The sequence below is a fragment of the Neodiprion pinetum genome, chromosome 7, assembly GCF_021155775.2.
Source record: "Neodiprion pinetum isolate iyNeoPine1 chromosome 7, iyNeoPine1.2, whole genome shotgun sequence".
NCBI lineage: Eukaryota > Metazoa > Arthropoda > Insecta > Hymenoptera > Diprionidae > Neodiprion > Neodiprion pinetum.
The window spans coordinates 19,558,679-19,580,350 of NC_060238.1; the positions used below are offsets into that span (position 1 = coordinate 19,558,679).

At 41.1% G+C, this 21,672-nt stretch overlaps 4 protein-coding genes across 4 annotated transcripts; 3 read left to right on the plus strand and 1 right to left on the minus strand.

The window, feature by feature from the left end:
* The first annotated feature begins 551 nt into the window (after positions 1–551).
* Positions 552–3,478, plus strand: LOC124223241 (arylphorin subunit alpha-like). The gene is made up of 6 exons (XM_046635024.2): positions 552–735; positions 818–1,148; positions 1,245–1,663; positions 1,761–2,077; positions 2,279–2,625; positions 2,702–3,478. Exons 1-6 carry the CDS (start codon positions 586–588, stop codon positions 3,109–3,111), a joined length of 1,974 nt encoding a protein of 657 aa, XP_046490980.1. The 5' UTR covers positions 552–585; the 3' UTR covers positions 3,112–3,478.
* Positions 3,479–8,943: 5,465 nt separating this feature from the next.
* Positions 8,944–11,990, plus strand: LOC124223109 (arylphorin subunit alpha-like). Its single transcript, XM_046634810.2, has 6 exons — positions 8,944–9,102; positions 9,183–9,513; positions 9,610–10,028; positions 10,126–10,442; positions 10,644–10,990; positions 11,067–11,990. Exons 1-6 carry the CDS (start codon positions 8,953–8,955, stop codon positions 11,474–11,476), a joined length of 1,974 nt encoding a protein of 657 aa, XP_046490766.2. The 5' UTR covers positions 8,944–8,952; the 3' UTR covers positions 11,477–11,990.
* A 3,918-nt stretch (positions 11,991–15,908) lies between these two features.
* LOC138191221 (arylphorin subunit alpha-like) lies at positions 15,909–18,564 on the plus strand. The gene is made up of 6 exons (XM_069137609.1): positions 15,909–16,076; positions 16,157–16,487; positions 16,584–17,002; positions 17,100–17,416; positions 17,618–17,964; positions 18,049–18,564. The coding sequence occupies exons 1-6, from the start codon at positions 15,927–15,929 to the stop codon at positions 18,456–18,458; spliced, it is 1,974 nt and encodes a 657-aa protein (XP_068993710.1). The 5' UTR covers positions 15,909–15,926; the 3' UTR covers positions 18,459–18,564.
* A 209-nt stretch (positions 18,565–18,773) lies between these two features.
* Positions 18,774–19,244, minus strand: LOC124223724 (protein GVQW3-like). Its single transcript, XM_046635958.1, has one exon. It carries the CDS (start codon positions 19,242–19,244, stop codon positions 18,774–18,776), a length of 471 nt encoding a protein of 156 aa, XP_046491914.1.
* Between the last annotated feature and the right edge of the window lie 2,428 nt (positions 19,245–21,672).

Sequence of the window (21,672 nt, forward strand, 5' to 3'; positions counted from 1 at the left end):
TCAAACTTTCAGCGTACCCCATTTACTTTTGATAATGTTGTTATCATTTCAAATATTTTACCTACAACGCACGATGAAAAACTTTTTTTTCGAAGCGTAACGTTGTGTGAAATACGTTGAATCGAAGGACATTAATCGCATTGTACGATTGCAGTTGACTCCAAGGTCATGAAACATCTCTGGTACAAAAACTGCACGACTCTCAGGAATTTGTGCGTGAACTTTGACCGACGCCGATAACTGCAAACTTTGACGACACGCAACAATAACTATCGTACTGCAAAAACATACGTTATGTATGGAAATATTTGATTACGGCTTGATTGTCTTTGTCTTCTTCATATCTATTTTCGCGTTGCGAGGTTATAATAAAAGTATGAATTTTAATCGATAATCTAATATTTTACGAATTCAAAAAACGAATTGACCTTATAGATTGTTTACATCTCCGCGAATTTTTGGATTGGAACGGTTACTTTGACGATGGCTTTTTTAGGTCAAAGATAACTGACAACAATGCGACAGACTCAGTATAAAACGTGGGCGAAAGTGAATTTGGTCATCAACGACAGTGACTGCTCCAAGATGACGAAGGCTAGCAAGGAGTTTCTCGTTAAGCAGCAGAAGGTTTTCGACTTGCTGTGGCGCGTCGATCAGCCTGAACTTAAACCTGAGCTCTACGCCCTGGGAAAGTCATACAAGATTGGAGTGGACTTGAATTGTTACTCAAATCAGGTGAGTACCACGTCAAATCAGGTGAGAAATTACGTCACCTTGTTTTTCTCTGGACCTCGGACTACAGCGATAATTTTCCTAGGATGCCGTTAAAGAATTGCTGGCACTGCATCAGCGCGGGATGCTGTCTCGTGGAAAAATCTTTTCGATTTTCCACTCGGACCACCTGCACGAGGCCATAGCTCTTTTCAAGGTACTTTATCACTCCAAGGACTTTGATACCTTCTGCAAGACTGCCGCTTGGGCTCGAATCCACGTTAACGAGGGGATGTACGTCTACGCCTTCAGCGTCGCCGTAATCCGCTACCCTGAAACCTTTCGAATCCGACTGCCTTCTCTCCACGAGTTATACCCCCATCTCTTCTTCAAGAACGAAGTTATCCGAACTGCTTACGATGCGAAACTCTACAACGGTGAGTCAGTCAATCACTCGTTCAAGCTCTACGTGGCCTCGAATGTCTCTCACGTATACGGCTTTACTAACCAGTGTTCATTTTCGCTATTTTCAGATCCCACCAAGACCGTGGCGTCATCCGATGGTGCAATTATCATTCCGGATAATGATTCTATCCCGTCCTCGGAGTGCTGCTCCCCCGACGAATATAAACTTCGTTACTTCACCGAGGACGTATATTCCAATGAAATATATTACTTCTCTCAACTTAGTCATCCATTCTGGATGAAATCTGGAGAATTTGGACCACACTTCCCAAAACGTGGTGAAGTATATTTCTTTGCATTGAGGCTCCAACTTGCCCGCTACAACATGGAACGGTTCAGTAACGGCTTGGGGGAGATCGAAGATTTCGACTGGAGTTATCCGATCCCGCACGGTTACCATCCTAGCATGAGCTATCATAACGGTTTGCCGGTCCCTCACCGAAGCGACGACGCCATGCTTCCCAATCATAAGCTCGGCTTGATCAAGGTAACCGATTTTGGACTTGAATGCACGTCCATCAGACATCGTTTTTCACTTGAACCTGTCGATCCAGTCATCGAGTTACCATTTGATTTTTCAACAGGAGCTTCGCAATCTTGAACAACTTTTCGCGTCGGCAATCGATTCGGGATTCGTCTTTCACAAAAATGCTACATTCGAATCTATTCGCACTCGAAGTGGTATCGAGGTTCTCGGTAATCTTATCCAAGGAAACGCTGACTCCGTCAACCATGATTTGTACGGCAATTACGAGCTGCTTGCTAGAGACGTGCTCGGCTTCAGCCCGGCGCCTCGTGGCAAATACGACGTTGTGCCGAGCATCATGCAGGTCTACGGCCTGAGCCTACGGGACCCGATGTACTGGAGTCTTGTCAAGAGGATCATGAGCTACCACAAGAAGTTAGTGTTCATTATCCATAATTGTACTGAGCACTTCTGGCAGGCTAGCAATTGCGCAAACGCAAAATACGACGCAATATTGATCATCAAACTTAGTACTAAGTGGCGTGATTTTCTTAGACCAGACATTAGAGAAGACTGATTCTCGGCTAGAGTGCGTACAATTGTCGGATAGATGCCATCAATGTTCTTTTCTTCCAGATTCGTGTCATACCTGCCAAAGTACACGTACAAAGACTTGGCCTTCCCCGACGTGAAGATAGAATCCGTGGCTGTCGACAAGGTCGAGACGTATTTCGATGATGTCGACTATCTAATCTCGGCTGCGGTGAAAGCACGCAACGTAGACGACAAAACTTTGATCAAGGCTCGTCAATACCGGTTGAATCACAAGCCTTACACCTACCACATCACTGTGAACAGCAAGACAGCCATACAGGGTTACTTGAGCATCTACATGGGACCCAAATATGATTCCAACCACGAAGAGATTGATCTCACCAAGTACTACGATCAGTTCATACTTCTGGACGCATGGGGCGTTGATCGTTAGTATAATTCGCTGGTTATATATACGGGGTTTCAGTTCGATGACTGTTACATCGTCTCTTCGCTCATTTTCAGTCCAACCCGGGATCAACAAAATCAAACGCAGCAGTGCCGAATCTGAATACGTAGGGTGCGATCCAGTGAGCAGCGATGTATTCTACCGGGAAATCGAGAGAGCTATCACGGGAGAAACACTTTACGAGATTCTCAAGTACCCTTACAGATATCCGGAGCGCCTGGTTATCCCTAAGGGATCCCCGGAGGGTGTGCCCTTCCAGTTCTTCGTCCACGTTACTCCCTACGCCGAGAAGAGCATGTACCATTTCCATTCTGCGATGTTCGGAGACAAGAAAATTTTGGACAAGCCGCTAGGATTCCCGCTGGACAAACCATCGAACTTCAACATCGCCGATCTGCCGAATGCGTACTTGAAAGAATTCAAAGTTTATCACAAGGAAGAATCGGAAATCAATGAGAGCGCCTAATTTATTGATCTGCATCACCATTTTCACAAGCAGCTGCATTCTGTTGGAACATTTGAATCCTATTACAGATTTTTCTGTCTATGACATGTAACGGGAAAGAGCGACTCTGCACTCAAAGATTCCTCGAAATCTACTTGAAAGCTTATTGTAAAATACGATGTAATGTAGTCTCAAAACGTATGAACAAGAACGTTCGAAATTACGCTACTCTATTTGATGCTCATGAAATATATAACTATTTGTACTGGATCTTGATATTCTTTAGACATTTCACGCCATTCAATAAACACTGCTTCATTTATCCGCCTGTCTTCGTCTCCGAATTCGGCACAGGTATACATCGCGTCTCTAAGGGCATAAGAATTCGAATAAATTGCGGGAAAATTCATTTGTTTATTCATTGCAATCCAAGTTACATAAAATAGTAATAATACACTATGGTAACAATGATGTGAGAGACGAGATTCACGGTAACGCGGGAGACTCTACGAGAAGACGTCGAACGAACAACAGAATACCTCATAGTGCTCGTTCCTCTTTCACATTTCCTTCTCATAAATAACGTAAAGTGGAAAAGCCGTCTACGAAAACGAAAGCCAGGAAACCGATGTCGACTGATAAATAGAACTAAAAATAAAGTGAAACCAAAGAACAACAAATAAACGGCGGGTGTTCAGTGCCTGAGCGTCGTTTTGTGCCCGTGTCATTGCGATCTCCGTGCGAGCCGCGCTCGAACGATTCGTCTCCGCAGGGATGCCAAATCTCGCGTAGACGAGGAGGCGAGCACGCATCACGCATTTTTTAAAACAGTCCAGTTAAGTCGTCCGTCTAGTGACGATCGTGAGTGACGCCGTGCGTTCTCTCGTACCACGACCAAAGACGAGAGGCCCAAATATACTCTCGTATACGTTCGCTCTACGGAGTAAGGTAGATGAGTACGGCCCGAGTGTCTCTCATTCTACACGGGACCGAGTGCCCATACACGCATACCAAGGGTCTTGCACCCTTTCATCATACAACGAGCCCGAGCGCTCTTGGTGTACTACCAACACCAATCATACTCTCATATACGTTCGCTCCTCGGAGTAAGGCAACGCTAATCATACGAAATTCGATCGAATCGAATAAAACAAAAATCGCAGTACGAAACGCACTCAAGATCGCGGTGGCATGAGCCAAACGGGCTGTAACCGGCATATACCCATTCATATACACAATCGACACATGCTTTTATACGTTTACAAATACACGTTCATACTTCGTGGGTTTTTATGCCGCAAGGCTTTTCCCACAAGAGCCAATAAACATTCATAATTTGATGGCTCAAACGCGAGAGTTTTTTTATTCAAGAAACCTCAACCTCTATCCTTCATACTAATAAAAAAGGTTCAATTCAAAACTACGAGGCAACTTCGCCTATGAAGAAACTTCGACTATACAGCGGGGTTTGAAGAAGCATAATTGTCGTAGGCACTTTGGAATAAAAAGAGTAACAAAAAATTTTATAGTAAACATCTTATGCATAAAAAGGCATATTTTAAATCTTGCGAATGAAAGGATGGACGAATGACTGATTTTTAATGATGTTTATTGACAATTTTTTTTATACAATTATACACCTCTGATTTATTTCTTTGATAATAGAACGAATGTGCCGTTTTTTATTTTCACACTACACTTTCCAAAACCTTGTGTAAAAGTCGTTTATGTCAGCCGTAGCCCTAGATCCACCGTTGACAGAGGTTACACTTGCACTTTTTAGGATTCTCGATCTAAGGAGTTTTTTCATCCGGACTCATCTTGTTCAACTCTTCTTGGACTATTTGATGCCGTTAAGATGCAAAGAAGATACCTAGAATAGCAATGGGCCAGCAGCATAGAGTATGAAAGAAAATGTCCTCGCCATTCGGTTGCCGCTCGACATACGTTGCAGACAGCGAATTCAGACTATATGCAATCAACTTCCCTCCAAAACTTCCATCCATTATGTGCATCAAAAAATTGTATACAGTATTTTTGGGAGTCGACGGAAGTTCGACCAAGATTCCGTAGGGGGAAGCCTCGCTATATTTTTTGGCGGAAAAGTTTCGATTTCCAATTTTAGAATCCACCTTACCATTTTTTGGGTAAAAATTTTGTGTCTTGAAATCGATTGGTGTGACTGTTTCCTGACTGATTAGGATCCCAGGGAAGCAAGAAATGCACCAAAGTGAGTGAAGGAAAAACAGCAGAGGAATGACGAATGAGATTTTCCGTTTTGCAGCTGTAACTTTTCATGCGTTGATCGCAGCGTATTGGGACTGCGCCCAATCGCTTTCTCTCGCAAAATTACGTCGAAATAGTGCTTGAAAGAATTTATTCCGGCAATTTTCAGAATTGCGAAAATTTTCGCAATAAATACAAAGCCTTACTTTTTCTTCATTTTTCGACCAAAAATTTTTGGTCTCCGATTCGATTGGTATGACCTCTTCCTGACTGATTGGACCCCCAGGAACTCAGAAAACGCAGCGCAAAGAGAGTGGGATCAACAGGAGAGAAATGGCAAAGGAAAAAGTATCTGCTGAAAAATGTCGAAAACACAGGTTTTCGTTTTCTGGCTGTAACTTTTTATACAATAATCGCAGCGTATTGGGACTGCGCCCAATCGATTTCTATCGCTGAATTACGTTGGAATAGTGCCACAATGAATTTATTCCGGCACTTTTGAAAATCGCGAAGATTTTCGCAAAAAATGCAAAGGGGTTTGCCTTACTTTTTCTTCATTTTTCAACCAAAAATTTTGGGTCTCCGATTCGATTCGTATGACCTTTTCCTGACTAATTGGACCCTCAGGAACTCAGAAAACGCAGCGAAAAGAGCGTGGGATCAACGGGAGAGAAATGGCGAAGAAAAAAGCACCTGCTGAAAAATGTTGAAAACACAGGTTTCCGTTTTTTGGCTGTAACTTTTTATACAATAATCGCAGCGTATTGGGACTGCGCTGAATCGATTTCTCTCGCTGAATTACGTCGGAATAGTGCCACAATGAATTTATTCCGGCACTTTTGAAAATCGCGAAGATTTTCGCAAAAAATGCAAAGGGGTTAGCCTTACTTTTTCTTCATTTTTCGACCAAAAATTTTGGGTCTCCGATTCGATTCGTATGACCTTTTCCTGACTAATTGGACCCTCAGGAACTCAGAAAACGCAGCGAAAAGAGCGTGTGATCAACGGGAGAGAAATGGCGAAGGAAAAAGCATCTGCTGAAGAATGTCGAAAACACAGGTTTCCGTTTTTTGGCTGTAACTTTTTACACAATAATCGCAGCGTATTGGGACTGCGCCCAATCGATTTCTCCCGCTGAATTACGTTGGAATAGTGCCACAATGAATTTATTCCGGCACTTTTGAAAATCGCGAAGATTTTCGCAAAAAATGCAAAGGGTTAGCCTTACTTTTTCTTCATTTTTCGACCAAAAATTCTTGGTCTCAGATTCGTTTTGTATGACCCTTACCTGACTAATTGGACCCCCAGGAACTTAAAAGACGCAGCGAAAAGAGCGTGGGATCAACAGGAGAGATATCACGGAGGAAAAAGCACCTGCTGAAAAATGTCGAAAACACAGGTTCTCGTTTTCTGACTGTCACTTCAGATGCGTTGATCGCAGCGTATTGGAACTGCGCCCAATCGATTTCTCTCGCAACATTACTTCGGAATAGTGACAGAATGAATTTATTCCAGCACTTTTCAAAATCGCAAAAATTTCCGTTAAAAATGCAAAGGGGTTAACCCTGAAGAAGTCGTCTCATGCTCCAAGATAAATAGTAAGAGTCGAAAAGCATTCTTATACCTTCATGGAAATTGCAGCAGCTCGGTTCTTTCCGCCCAAATCATTCATTCAATCCCGTCTTCAGATCCCTCTTGTTGGTCAGCTTGCGAAACTGAAAGAATACTTTTCTTTATGATTACGGAATGTTCATGTCCGAATTATGTTCCGAAAATTAATATCACCCATCTCATGCCGAAATTAAAACAGGTTCAAAGTTACTTCAATCATTGACCTCATTAACGGAAAGGTTAAAACAATATTCAGCCGATTACACCTAATCCCATGTCTTCATAAGTCATTGATTAATTTTGTAAATACAATGTCTGATCGTTGTTATACGTCGGCTCTGTTTTCTCAATTTATTTGTGTAGGTTGTTTTCACGAGTCGATACTATTTAGTAATGTTATCTCGAGATAGTCGCAATTGAGTATTGAGTAAATTATTTTATTTGAGAGCTATGCAGATCTGTTCGAAAATCAAATAATAGAAAGATTTCTTAGCTATCGATGCGTCATTTTATGTTATTTAAAAGTTGTCAAAAATCTGATGAATCGACTTCATTTCACACTATTCATGGCTCATTTTATTTTAGTGTCTGTATTGTTGGTAAGTCACTGATACAGACTTTCTCCACTACTCGAATCAATACTACGAATTGTTGATCACAATCAAGGATTGATTTTCACTAGCTGCTGCCTACCACTTTGACCTTCGGAAAGTTGAAAAGCTCATCCAGAATGTCAGGCGACCATAAACGAAGTAGATATGACCGAGACATCTCTGATACACATCGGTAACTTTTGAATCGTGAATCCTAACGAATCAGAACTACGCGCAAATGACTATTACTGTGAAATGGCGTCGATATAGCCGTTGTCTAGACTGATTCTAGCTTTTTTTCCGAAAATTGCCAAATTTGTTAGGAATAAAATTGAAAGGTTTGACCTCTTTTGTCTTCGATTTTCGGAGCTTACAAGTTTTTCACCTCAGACCCGATTTTCAGGAGTGTTTGCCCAATAACTGATAACTACCTCAGGAACACAAAAACCACGATAATCATTCTTAAACTTTCACAACCACTCGTTACATACAGTGTATTATACGCTATATTATACAGGCATGCGCCGTCTAATTACCCACTCAGATGTAGCATGAATCGGTGAAATTAAAGTCAATTGCAAGAATGGAAATATCCATAATCACAGTTCGTTCTCATGATCGCAAAGTTTTGGCCTCCTAACCAATCGTAAGGAGCTCTATTTCTTTGTTTCGGACCCGACCAACGTAGAAATCATCATCTAATCATCTTGGATTGGCGCGCACATTCGAATGATACGATAATTTACTGACACCACCGGCAGGAGGTTATAGTCCTCTTCAAAATCTTTTCCCACGACAAATACCAAATCGAGGTGCGATCTTTTCGCCGATTTTCAAACTTTCAGCGTACTCCATTTATTTTTGATAATGTTGTTATTATTTCAAATATTTTACCTGCAACGCACGATGAAAAACTTCTCTTTCGGAGCGTAACGTTGTGTGAAATACGTTGAATCGAAGGACATTAATCGCATTGTACGATTGCAGTTGACTCCAAGATAACGGAACATCTCTGATATGAGAACTGCGCGTATGAAAACCTGCGCGACTCTCATGAATTTCTGCATGAACTTTGATCGCACAAGCAACACGCACACAAAACTACGACTATTATACTTCAAAATCATACTTTATAATTGGAAACTGTTAATTACAACGTAATTGTCTTTATCTCATACATATCTGATCTTGCGTGATAAGCTTATATAACGAAAGTAGTAATTATAAACGAATAACTGCTATTTGAAAATTAAATTAATTCAATAATTAATTGACTTGGCAGTTTGATTACAACTTTACGTGTTTTCGGGTTGGAAAGATTGCTGTGACGATGACCTTTTTAGATCAGAGATAACTGACAACAATGCGACAGACTCAGTATAAAACGTGGGCGAAAGTGAATTTAGTCATCAACGACAGTGACTGCTCCAAGATGACGAAGGCTAGCAAGGAGTTCCTCGTTAAGCAGCAGAAGGTTTTCGACTTGCTGTGGCGCGTCGATCAGCCGGAACTTAAACCTGAGCTCTACGCCCTGGGAAAGTCATACAAGATTGAAGCGGACTTGAATTGTTACTCAAATCAGGTGAGTACCACGTCAAATCACGTGAAATCACGTCACCTTGGTTCTCTCTGAATCACTGACTACAGCGACAATTTTCCTAGGATGCCGTTAGAGAATTTCTGGCACTGCATCAGCGCGGGATGCTGCCACGTAGAAAAATCTTTTCGGTTTTCCACTCGGACCACCTGCACGAGGCCATAGCTCTTTTCAAGGTACTTTATCACTCCAAGGACTTTGATACCTTCTGCAAGACCGCCGCTTGGGCTCGAATCCACGTTAACGAGGGGATGTACGTCTACGCCTTCAGCGTCGCCGTAATCCGCTACCCTGAAACCTTTCGAATCCGACTTCCTTCTCTCCACGAGTTATACCCCCATCTCTTCTTCAAGAACGAAGTTATCCGAACTGCTTACGATGCGAAACTCTACAACGGTGAGTCAGTCAATCACTCGTTCAAGCTCTACGTGGCCTCGAATGTCTCTCACGTATACGGCTTTACTAACCAGTGTTCATTTTCGCTATTTTCAGATCCCACCAAGACCGTGGCGTCATCCGATGGTGCAATTATCATTCCGGATAATGATTCTATCCCGTCCTCGGAGTGCTGCTCCCCCGACGAATATAAACTTCGTTACTTCACCGAGGACGTATATTTCAATGAAATATATTACTTCTCTCAACTTAGTCATCCATTCTGGATGAAATCTGGAGAATTTGGACCACACTTCCCAAAACGTGGTGAAGTATATTTCTTTGCATTGAGGCTCCAACTTGCCCGCTACAACATGGAACGGTTCAGTAACGGCTTGGGTGAGATCGAAGATTTCGACTGGAGTTATCCGATCCCGCACGGTTACCATCCTAGCATGAGCTATCACAACGGTTTGCCGGTCCCTCACCGAAGCGACGACGCCATGCTTCCAAACCACAAGCTCGTCTTAATCAAAGTAAACGATTTTGGACTTGAATGCACGTCCATCAGTAATCATTTTCCACTTGAACCTGTCGATCCAGTCGTCGAGTTACCATTTGATTTTTCAACAGGAGCTTCGCAATCTTGAACAACTTTTTGCGTCGGCAATCGATTCGGGATTCGTCTTTCACAAAAATGCTACATTCGAATCTATTCGCACTCGAAGTGGTATCGAAGTTCTCGGTAATCTCATCCAAGGAAACGCTGACTCCGTCAACCATGATTTGTACGGCAATTACGAGCTGCTTGCTAGAGACGTGCTCGGCTTCAGCTCGGCGCCTCGTGGCAAATACGACGTTGTGCCGAGCATCATGCAGATCTACGGCCTGAGCCTACGTGACCCGATGTACTGGAGTCTTGTCAAGAGGATCATGAGCTACCACAAGAAGTTAGTGTTCATTATCCATAATTCTACTGAGCACTTCTGGCTGGCTAGCAATTGCGCAAACGCAGAATACGACGCAATATTGATCAAGAAACTTAGTAATAAGTGGCGTGATTTTCTTAGACTGGAGATTAGAGAAGACTGATTCTCGGCTAGAGCGCGTACAATTGTCGGGTAGATGCCATCAATGTTCTTTTCTTCCAGATTCGTGTCATACCTGCCAAAGTACACGTACAAAGACTTGGCCTTCCCCGACGTAAAGATAGAATCCGTGGCTGTCGACAAGGTTGAGACGTATTTCGATGATGTCGACTACCTGATCTCGGCTGCGGTGAAAGCACGCAACGCAGACGACAAAACTTTGATCAAGGCTCGACAATACCGGTTGAATCACAAGCCTTACACCTACCACATCACTGTGAACAGCAAGGCAGCCATGCAGGGCTACTTGAGCATCTACATGGGACCCAAATATGATTTCAACCACGAAGAGATTGATCTCACCAAGAACTACGACCAGTTCATACTTCTGGACGCATGGGGCGTTGATCGTTAGTATAATTTGCTGATTATATATACAGGGTTTCAGCTCGATGACTGTTACATCGTCTCTTCGTTCAATTTCAGTCCAACTCGGGATCAACAAAATCAAACGCAGCAGTGCCGAATCTGAATACGTAGGGTGCGACCCAGTGAGCAGCGATGTGTTCTACCGGGAAATCGAGAGAGCTATCACGGGTGAAACCATTTACGAGATTCCCAAGTACCCTTACAGATATCCGGAGCGCCTGGTTATTCCTAAGGGATCCCCGGAGGGTGTGCCCTTCCAGTTCTTCGTCCACGTTACTCTCTACGCCGAAAAGAGCATGTACCATTTCCATTCTGCGATGTTCGGAGACAAGAAAATTTTGGTCAAGCCGCTAGGATTCCCGCTGGACAAACCATCGAACTTCAACATCGCCGATCTGCCGAATGCGTACTTGAAAGAATTCAAAGTTTATCACAAGGAAGAATCGGAAATCAGTGAAAGCGCCTAATTCATTGATCTGCATCGCCATTTTCACAAGCAGCTGCATTTTATTGGACCATTCGAATACTATTACAGATTGGTCTGTCTATGACATGAGACAGGCAAGAATGACTTCGCACTCAATATCCCTTGAAATGTACTTGAAAGCTTATTGTGAAATACGATGTAATGTAGTCTCAAAACGTATGTTTTGCGGCAAACGTGATAATATTCTAGCATATAATCTCTAATATCTTCAAAACAATTTTGGTCCCTTGCGGGTCGAAGGTTCACGATCTCGCTTGAATTTCTTTTGTTTACATAAGCCTTTTTTTTGTCTCGGCTCTCTTCAAGCTATCGACGCTCTCGGTACCTTCGATCCCGTAACGGAGAGTTAATTTTGTCAGTCGTCCACGGATAATCAGCAGGCTCGCATCTAGTCGACCTGAGCAATAATCATAAAGTCCACCTAATAAATCGACATGAATAATCATACAGTCCACTTAATAAATCGATATACACTGTATATTACGTAAAATTAATCGCGTGTGTTGATTTCTCCTTCTCGTTCCTCGTCACAAATAATTTTACAAACCGGCTTACGTTACTCGAAACAGTATGAATAAGAACGTTTGAAATTAGGCTACTCTATTCGATGCTCATGAAATGTATAACTATTTGTACTGGATCTTGATATTCTTCAGACATTCCACGCCATTCAATAAACACTGCTTTGCTTATCCGCCTGCCTTCGTTTCCAAATCTTGTCACAGATATACATCGCGTGTCTAAGGGCATTAGGTTGTAAACGCCATCTTACGATCTTTTGCTGTTCAAACAGGTGAAAGGGTGTATATTTTGCGTTGATCGTTTTTAAAACATGAAAATATCATCAGAAACGTTGAAATCAAGTAACACCTCAATTGAGAGTAAAAGGTCGTATGTACTGGTAGATTACATTCATCAAGGGATTTTTTTTCAGCATTTTTCATTATCGTCCAAATTTTGACAAAAAATCCCAAGTGGATAGCCTTACTTACTTACTGACTGCAGTGGCTAAAGTGCTAGCATTCGTAACTGTGGAGCGGGAGGACTTAAGTTCAAATCCCTGGCCTGTCGATTAGGTTCCGAACGCCAACTTGCAATAAAATTTAAAACGGGCCACGCCGTTCAGGCACCGCGTTGCTGGTCGGTGCTTTCGACTCGTGTCCGGCTACACCTGGACAAGGCTTTTGGCAGTTTCCCTTGTCCCTTGTGCAGATGCAGGTGTGTTTCAACGTACCCCTGCCAACCCCCTGCTCTTCTCTACTCTTTCTCTCACGTATTGCAAGCACAATTGTGATTAATTAAGGATTACTATTATTATCATTACTTTTATTTTTAAATAATTTTCCTACTCAGAATTTATTTGTATGTTCTCTCCTTGATTTATTGAACCCCTAGAAAAGCAAAAAACTCACCAAAAAGAGCGTATGACCAAATGCAGAGGAATTACGTAGGAGGAAAAAGCAGCAGAGATATTACAAAAATAGTTTTACGGTTTTAGTCTGTAACTGACTGAATACTCTATGACGAGATAAAAATCGATAGAAGAATTAACCATAATAGAGGCCATAGGAAAATGAAATTTAATAACAATAATGCCCAAAAGTTATCAATAAACTGGCTAAACAAAACGTAATTTGACAAATTTTTGGGAATGTTTTTCTTTTGCCATGTAAAATAAATCCGTTGTTTTTCTAAACACACGTGAATTTCTAGAGAATTTTCTAATTATTTTCAAAATTTCCGATTTCGAAAATTTGCAAAGGCTGTATTTGCGAAACTGATCGTTTAATGCCCCGGAAACTTCATAATTGTAAGGTACAACGTTCTTATAAGAGCATATTCAAAATTTACGATGTTTCCTCCATTTTTCAAAATGTAAAATTTTCGGAAAGGGAAATTTCAAAATAATGAGAAAATTCTTCAAACTTCACATGTTCGGAAAAATCAATGATTTCATTTTACATAACAAAGAAATAACATTCTATATTGATTTGTTGAACAATTTTTTGTTTAAACAATACATAGGTAACTTTTGGACATTTTTATTCTTTCAATTTCATTTGCGTATCGTGTTCATTGCAGCCGATTCAATTTTGTTTGAGAATGTGTAGCCAGTACAACCTTAACAACGAAAAGATAAAAAAAGGAACGATCAGAAGAAGTTTTCTCATGCTTAAAGATAAATAATAAGAGTCGAAAAGCATTTTTATACCTCTACGGAAACTACAGTAGCTCGTCTCATTTCGCGTAAATTATTCAATCAATCCCGTCATTAGATCTCTCTTGGTGGTTAGCAAAGAATACTTTTCTCTATTATTACGGAATTTGCATGTCTTGATGACGTTACGAAAATTGTTATCACTCAACTTGTGCTCGGATTAAAACAGTTCTCAGTAAGTTAAATCATTCACCTCATTAATGAAAAGGTTAAAATAATATTCAGCTGATTCGACCTTATCCCATTTCTTCATAAGCCATTGGTCAATCTTGTAAATAGAATGTCTGATCATTATTAAAAGTCGGCTCTGATTTTTTAATACATTTGAGCAGGTTGTTCGGTCACAAATCGATACTACTTATTAATTTTATTACGAGATAGTCGCAAATTGAGTACTCGGTAATAAAGATCTGTTCGAAAATGAATAAACAGAAAGATTTCTTAGCTATCGATGCTTGATTTAATATCGTTTGAAAGTTATCAAAAGTCTGTTAAATCGGCCCGATTTCATCCCATCGATGGCTCCTTTTATTTTGGCGTCTATATTTTCTGTAAGTCGTTGACTCAGACTTCATTTACCAGTCGATTAAATACTGCTAATTGCTGATCACAATCAGAAACGATGCATTGCTGTGAAATTGAAGATTTGACGATGCCACTTACTATAGTTTTTTAAGTCAATGGGTGATTTTGTGGTACATAGTTTTCTCAATAAAATATGCCGCCGAAGAGTGAAATCGCACGAATGTGCTTGATTTTCAATAACCTTGGTTAGCCGTTCTTTTTAGGGTTTCTCAAACTGAAAAGCAATTTGACTCACAATCAGAAGTGATTTTCAGGAGCTGCTGGCTACTAATTCGACATTTGAAAAGTTACAAAGGTCATCCAGAATATCATGAGACCATAAATTAAGAAGATACGGCTGAGACGTCTCTGATTTACATCGGTCATTGACCCAACTTACAACTACGCCCAAATGACTATTACTATGAAATGGCGTCGATATAGCCATTGTTTAGATTGATTCTATCTTTTTTTCAGAAAATTGCCAAAATTGTTTAGAATAAAATTGAAAGGTTTGACCTTTGGTGTCTTCGGTTTTCGGAGCCTAAAATTTTTTTACTTCAGACTCGATTTTCAGGAGCGTTTCCCCAATAACTGGTAACTGCTTCGGGAACACAACAACCACGATAATCATTCTCAAACTTTCACAACCACTCGTAACATACATTGTATTATACGCTATATTATACAGGCATGTGCCGTCTAATTACGCACTTAGATCTAGCATGAATCGGTGAAATTGAAGTCAACCGCAAAAATGGAAATATCCATAATCACAGTTCGTTCTCACGATCGCAAAGTTTTGGCCTCCTAACCAATCGTAAGGAGTTCTATTTCTTTGTTTTGGACCCGACCAACGTAGAAATCATCATCTAATCATCTTGGGTTTGATAGAAATCATCATTATTCTATATCTGATCGTCTTGGGTCCGAGGCTGCATTCAAATGATACGATAATTTACTGACACCACCGGCACGAGGTTATAGTCCTCTTCAAAATCTTTTCCTACGACAAATACCAAATCGAGGTGCGATCTTTTCGCCGATTTTCAAACTTTCAGCGTACCCCATTTATTTTTGATAATGTTGTTATTATTTCAAATATTTTACCTGCAACGCACGATGAAAAACTTCTCTTTCGGAGCGTAACGTTGTGTGAAATACGTTGAATCGAAGGACATTAATCGCATTGTACGATTGCAGTTGACTCCAAGATAACGGAACATCTCTGATATGAGAACTGCGCGCATGAAAACCTGCGCGACTCTCATGAATTTCTGCATGAACTTTCATCGTACAAACAACACACACACAAAACTACGACTATTATACTTCAAAATCATACTTTATAATTGGAAACTGTTAATCACAACGTAATTGTCTTTATCTCATACATATGTAATCTTGCGTAATGAGCTTATGTAACAAAAGTAGTAATTATAAACGAATAACTGCTATTTGAAAATTAAATTAATTCAATAATTAATTGACTTGGCAGTTTGATTACAACTTTACGTGTTTTCGGGTTGGAAAGATTGCTGTGACGATGACCTTTTTAGATCAGAGATAACTGACAACAATGCGACAGACTCAGTATAAAACGTGGGCGAAAGTGAATTTGGTCATCAACGACAGTGACTGCTCCAAGATGACGAAGGCTAGCAAGGAGTTCCTCGTTAAGCAGCAGAAGGTTTTCGACTTGCTGTGGCGCGTCGATCAGCCGGAACTTAAACCTGAGCTCTACGCCCTGGGAAAGTCATACAAGATTGAAGCGGACTTGAATTGTTACTCAAATCAGGTGAGTACCACGTCAAATCACGTGAAATCACGTCACCTTGGTTCTCTCTGAATCACTGACTACAGCGACAATTTTCCTAGGATGCCGTTAGAGAATTTCTGGCACTGCATCAGCGCGGGATGCTGCCACGTGGAAAAATCTTTTCGGTTTTCCACTCGGACCACCTGCACGAGGCCATAGCTCTTTTCAAGGTACTTTATCACTCCAAGGACTTTGATACCTTCTGCAAGACCGCCGCTTGGGCTCGAATCTACATTAACGAGGGGATGTACGTCTACGCCTTCAGCGTCGCCGTAATCCACTACCCCGAAACCTTTCGAATCCGACTTCCTTCTCTCCACGAGTTATACCCTCATCTCTTCTTCAAGAATGAAGTTATCCGAAGTGCTTACGACGCGAAACTCTACAACGGTGAGTCAGTCAATCACTCGTTCAAGCTCTACGTAGCTTCGAATTTCTCTCACGCATACGGCTTCACCAACCAGTCTTCATTTTCGCTATTTTCAGATCCCACCAAGACCGTGGCGTCATCCGATGGTGCAATTATCATTCCGGATAATGATTCTATCCTGTCCTCGGAGTGCTGCTCCCACGACGAATATAAACTTCGTTACTTCACCGAGGACGTATATTCCAATGAAATACATTACTTCTCTCAACTTAGTCATCCATTCTGGATGAAATCTGAAGAATTCGGCCCCCACTTCCCAAAACGCGGTGAAGTATATTTATACGGACTGAAAGTCCAACTTGCCCGCTATAACATGGAACGGTTCAGTAACGGTTTGGAGGAGATCGAAGATTTTGACTGGAGTTATCCGATCCCGTACGGATACCATCCTAGCATGAGCTATCACAACGGTTTGCCGGTCCCTCACCGAAGCGACGACGCCATGCTTCCCAATCATAAGCTCGGCTTGATCAAGGTAACCGATTTTGGACTTGAATGCACGTCCATCAGACATCGTTTTTCACTTGAACCTGTCGATCCAGTCATCGAGTTACCATTTGATTTTTCAACAGGAGCTTCGCAATCTTGAACAACTTTTCGCGTCGGCAATCGATTCGGGATTCGTCTTTCACAAAAATGCTACATTCGAATCTATTCGCACTCGAAGTGGTATCGAGGTTCTCGGTAATCTTATCCAAGGAAACGCTGACTCCGTCAACCATGATTTGTACGGTAATTACGAGCTGCTTGCTAGAGACGTGCTCGGCTTCAGCTCGGCGCCTCGTGGCAAATACGACGTTGTGCCGAGCATCATGCAGGTCTACGGCCTGAGCCTACGTGACCCGATGTACTGGAGTCTTGTCAAGAGGATCATGAGCTACCACAAGAAGTTAGTGTTCATTATCCATAATTCTACTGAGCACTTCTGGCTGGCTAGCAATTGCGCAAACGCAGAATACGACGCAATATTGATCACGAAACTTAGTAATAAGTGGCGTGATTTTCTTAGACTGGAGATTAGAGAAGACTGATTCTCGGCTAGAGCGCGTACAATTGTTGGATAGATGCCATCAATGTTCTTTTCTTCCAGATTCGTGTCATACCTGCCAAAGTACACGTACAAAGACGTGGCCTTCCCCGACGTAAAGATAGAATCCGTGGATGTCGACAAGGTCGAGACGTATTTCGATGATGTCGACTACCTGATCTCGGCTGCGGTGAAAGCACGCAACGCCGACGACAAAACCTTGATCAAGGCTCGTCAATACCGGTTGAATCACAAGCCTTTCAACTACCACATCACTATCCACAGCAAGGCAGGAATGAGGAGCTGGATAAGAATCTACTTGGGACCGAAATATAATCTAAACCACGAAGAGATGAATATCACCGAGAACTACAACCAGTTTATCCTTGTCGACTACTGGGACACGGACCGTTAGTACATATAATAAATTTTCCGATACTCGCCACGGAATTTCTTTTTAATGACTGTTAAACCATCTCCGTATTTATTTCCAGTCAAACCCGGGATCAACAAAATCAAACGCAGCAGCGTCGAAACAAACTATGGAGGACCTGACCCAATGAGCAGCGATTTATTCTACCGAAAGATCGAGAAGTGTATTGCAGGTGAAGACGTATACGAGCTGCCCAAGTACCCTTACCTGTATCCGGAGCGCATGCTGATCCCCAAGGGCAGACCGGAGGGCGTGCCCTTCCAGTTCTTCGTTTATGTCAGCCCCTACGACGAGAAGAAAATGTTCCATTATCGTTCCGCACAGTTCGGAGAACGAAAAATGTGGAACGATCCTTTTGGATTCCCGCTGGAGCGACCGTCGGACTTCAACATCGCCGAGTTACCGAATGCTTACTTGAAGGAATTCAAAATTTATCACGAGGAGCGATCGGAAATCAGCGAAGGCGCTTAATTCAATGAGTTAGTTTGCCATTTTTATTGATAGCTGTAACGTAATGAGGCACTCATAGCTTGTATCTGTCTTCAGATCTTGGCACAAATATACAAATACAAACCTATATACGAGGTGTGTTCAAAAAGTAAGGTGACTTTATATTTTTATGAAAAACTATTTATTTATTCATCAATATTTATGTTGTCCCCTTCAAAGTAATCCCCCTCAGATATAATACACTTGTGCCAACGCTTTTTCCAATCCTCAAAGCACTTCTGATAAGCACTTTCTGGTATAGCTTTGAGCTCTTCCAGCGATGCAGTCTTTATCTCCTCAATCGTTGCAAATCTCCGTCCTTTCATAGGTCTCTTCAGTTTTGGGAACAGGAAAAAGTCGCATGGGGCCAAATCCGGTGAATATGAGCCTTTTGAGTAAATCAGGATCATCATTGACGTCATTCAACAGCTCCTGAGCGATGCTCATGCGACGATTCTTCTGGTCAAAATTAAGCAGTTTCGGAACAAACTTCGCTGACACACGTCTCATACCCAAAACATCCGAAAAAATTTCATGGCACGAGCCAACCGATATGCCAACATCCTCAGCAACTTCTCTGATAGTGATTCGACGATTTTCGAAAACAATTTTCTTCACTGCTTCAACGTTTTCATCTGTTGTTGACGTGCTGGGGCGTCCAGAGCGAGGTTCGTCATTGGCATCTTCTCGGCCATCTTGGAAGAGCTTGTACCACTTATAAACGTTTTTTTTACTAAGAGTAGACTCACCGTATGCCACTGTCAACATTTCAAGTGTTTTGGAGCACTTAATTCCATTTTTTACACAAAATTTGATGCAAATTCTTTGATCCATTTTTCTTGATAGCAAAAAATCGCCGAGCACACCAAAATACGTCTCACCTTTGTATCTGTCAAAAACAAACTAAACATGCTATACACTTGAAACTGTGTACAGATGTTCGGGACAAGTGTACCAACATAACATAAAAAAAAATCGAAGATCGAACGGACATAGCCCGCGAAATTAGAAAAGTCACCTTACTTTTTGAACACACCTCGTATATGTGTACGAGTATATATTTAAATTGTAACGTATTTGGCTGTCCGACGGAGGGCCGAGTACCGATCACCTGACAGCAACGACGAGTCAACACTACCGAGGCATCGCGGCAGAACGCCGGCACACGGACGGACGCATTATAATTACAGTGTCTCACCGACAGGTGGAGGACCAGCGCCGACGCGCCCGCGACGACGGTACCGCAGGAATCATTTAAAATAAGTTGAATTCCAAAAGGATGGTAGCTCATGTGCAGCTAAAGCCTTAGGTGACTGTAGCATTGATGCTTACATATAAGATGTACCCATTTGGAGACGCCGCAACCCAAGAATCTCAGTTACCTGCTGAGTCGTGCTCGCTTTTGGTAGATCAACATCTACTTCAAGATTCACATGAGTAGGATCTCAGCATAGCGCTAGCGTCAGTAAAATACATCTGAACGGGTAGACCTACCTCAGTGTAATAGGAAGGTCCATTCGGAATCACATATTTGAATCAGATCAAGTAGTTAGATACGAGAAAATGTATTCTCTTAATTAATCTCTGGTTCCCACGTAGCAAGTAGGAATTTTGGCATTACTAACATTTGTTATCGCATGAACTCGGGCACTGTGGGTCCGACATTTTGTAATTCCTCATTTCTGATCTGATTAATTCAATTAAAATAACTTCTTAATGCGATACTTGCTTTCTTGCTGACTAACTTCTGAATAAAACCAGGATTGTGACTCAGAGAACTAACCAGCCTTCTTCCGGATTCGAACACAGCCTCCTCTTGAAATAAATTTAATGTAACTCAATTATCATTTGAATAAGGACAGGAAACTCACCGGCACAGTTTCTTACCAAGGCAACATGCCTTGAAAAACCTGTCAACGTTACAATATGTATATATATATACGTATTGTTCGAATAAACAATGGCATAATATTGAAAATTTTGTTTTTTCATCCCTCTTCCTTATATATCTTCAAGTAGTTCCACGTAATGACATCGTCTCTTTATCAGATATCGCAGTTATGATAACGAGTAATTATACATAAATCTATGTGTATCTTTATTCCATGCTTTATTAGTCACAATTGTGAAAGTCAATTTTCGGATTATTGAGATGATACGTCACCGTATTATAAACAATCATTAGAAGTGGTGATAGATTGGGACATCAATGCTTATAATTTTGAAGAAATTGGAGTACGTAATTTTATGATGGCAAAAAGTGTTTTTCTTTACTATTAAATAATTTGTATCCTTTGTAAAGTTGAAAGAATTTGTATTAATCATTTCGCGATTAAGAATCAAATAGTTGTTAGCGTTTCAAAAATGTCCTTCGTTTCAGATTAATCAAATGGCTTGTGTGTTTTTGATCTGATTATGAAAAGATTAAAATTACATTCAGCTAATCAATCTCTTATTCTTTTTTTTCACGAGAAACACTGACAACTATAATACATACTTGACAGCAGTTACGCTAACTTTCATTTATCGGTTTGGTAAAATATTCATTCTGACAAATAATTTTCGGATGACTCGGGCGATTTCCGTCAGTATCTAATCAGTAGCTAGATAAATAATTGAAACCAAACCATTGAACCGAATTTTATCGTGGCACCTTTGTTGTGGAGATATTACCTGCAAGTCACATTGCAATGATGCATTCGACATTTTTTTGCTATCGATAAAATGCAGTTTTTGTAGTTCTCAACTCTAGTTAAAGATTTTGAACTCTCGGAAGATACGAAACAAACGATCTTTCAAAACGAAGAATGTAGTAAGTCTCTAAAATAGTGACTTGAAATATAAGTGTAATAAATCTGCTAAGAAAATTGCGAATCGAATTATTGCACGCTAGTTCAGTGGCGTAACTAGTGTTCACGTTAGAGATTATGTACCTACCACCAGTTTTAAGCAGTCAATGTGACGTCATTTTTTATGTTGGTTTTCGCCGACTAGAAAACATCGAAATTGAAGATATAAAACCACTTTGAGAAAACTAAGGGCCAAATCCTGGGCCAAATTCCGATCAGAGGCTGATAGATCATTGTTAACTGGCTTTTTATAAAAAAAATATACAACACTTCTACCAGAAATCGTTGAAAACGAAATATCTTTGAGAAGCGGAAGGTCAAGTGACACTTGAAGACGATTCATTCTG

Excerpts from the sequence above, each read along its gene's own strand:
- LOC124223241 (XM_046635024.2), top strand. The coding sequence starts at position 586 with ATGACGAAGGCTAGCAAGGAGTTTCTCGTTAAGCAGCAGAAGGTTTTC. Across the intron at positions 1,149-1,244 it reads CGATGCGAAACTCTACAACG|ATCCCACCAAGACCGTGGCG; the intron begins GTGAGTCAGTCA and ends CGCTATTTTCAG. Across the intron at positions 2,078-2,278 it reads ATCATGAGCTACCACAAGAA|ATTCGTGTCATACCTGCCAA; the intron begins GTTAGTGTTCAT and ends CTTTTCTTCCAG.
- LOC124223109 (XM_046634810.2), top strand. The coding sequence starts at position 8,953 with ATGACGAAGGCTAGCAAGGAGTTCCTCGTTAAGCAGCAGAAGGTTTTC. Across the intron at positions 9,514-9,609 it reads CGATGCGAAACTCTACAACG|ATCCCACCAAGACCGTGGCG; the intron begins GTGAGTCAGTCA and ends CGCTATTTTCAG. Across the intron at positions 10,991-11,066 it reads GGACGCATGGGGCGTTGATC|TCCAACTCGGGATCAACAAA; the intron begins GTTAGTATAATT and ends GTTCAATTTCAG.
- LOC138191221 (XM_069137609.1), top strand. The coding sequence starts at position 15,927 with ATGACGAAGGCTAGCAAGGAGTTCCTCGTTAAGCAGCAGAAGGTTTTC. Across the intron at positions 17,417-17,617 it reads ATCATGAGCTACCACAAGAA|ATTCGTGTCATACCTGCCAA; the intron begins GTTAGTGTTCAT and ends CTTTTCTTCCAG. Across the intron at positions 17,965-18,048 it reads CGACTACTGGGACACGGACC|TCAAACCCGGGATCAACAAA; the intron begins GTTAGTACATAT and ends ATTTATTTCCAG.
- LOC124223724 (XM_046635958.1), bottom strand. The coding sequence starts at position 19,244 with ATGTTGACAGTGGCATACGGTGAGTCTACTCTTAGTAAAAAAAACGTT.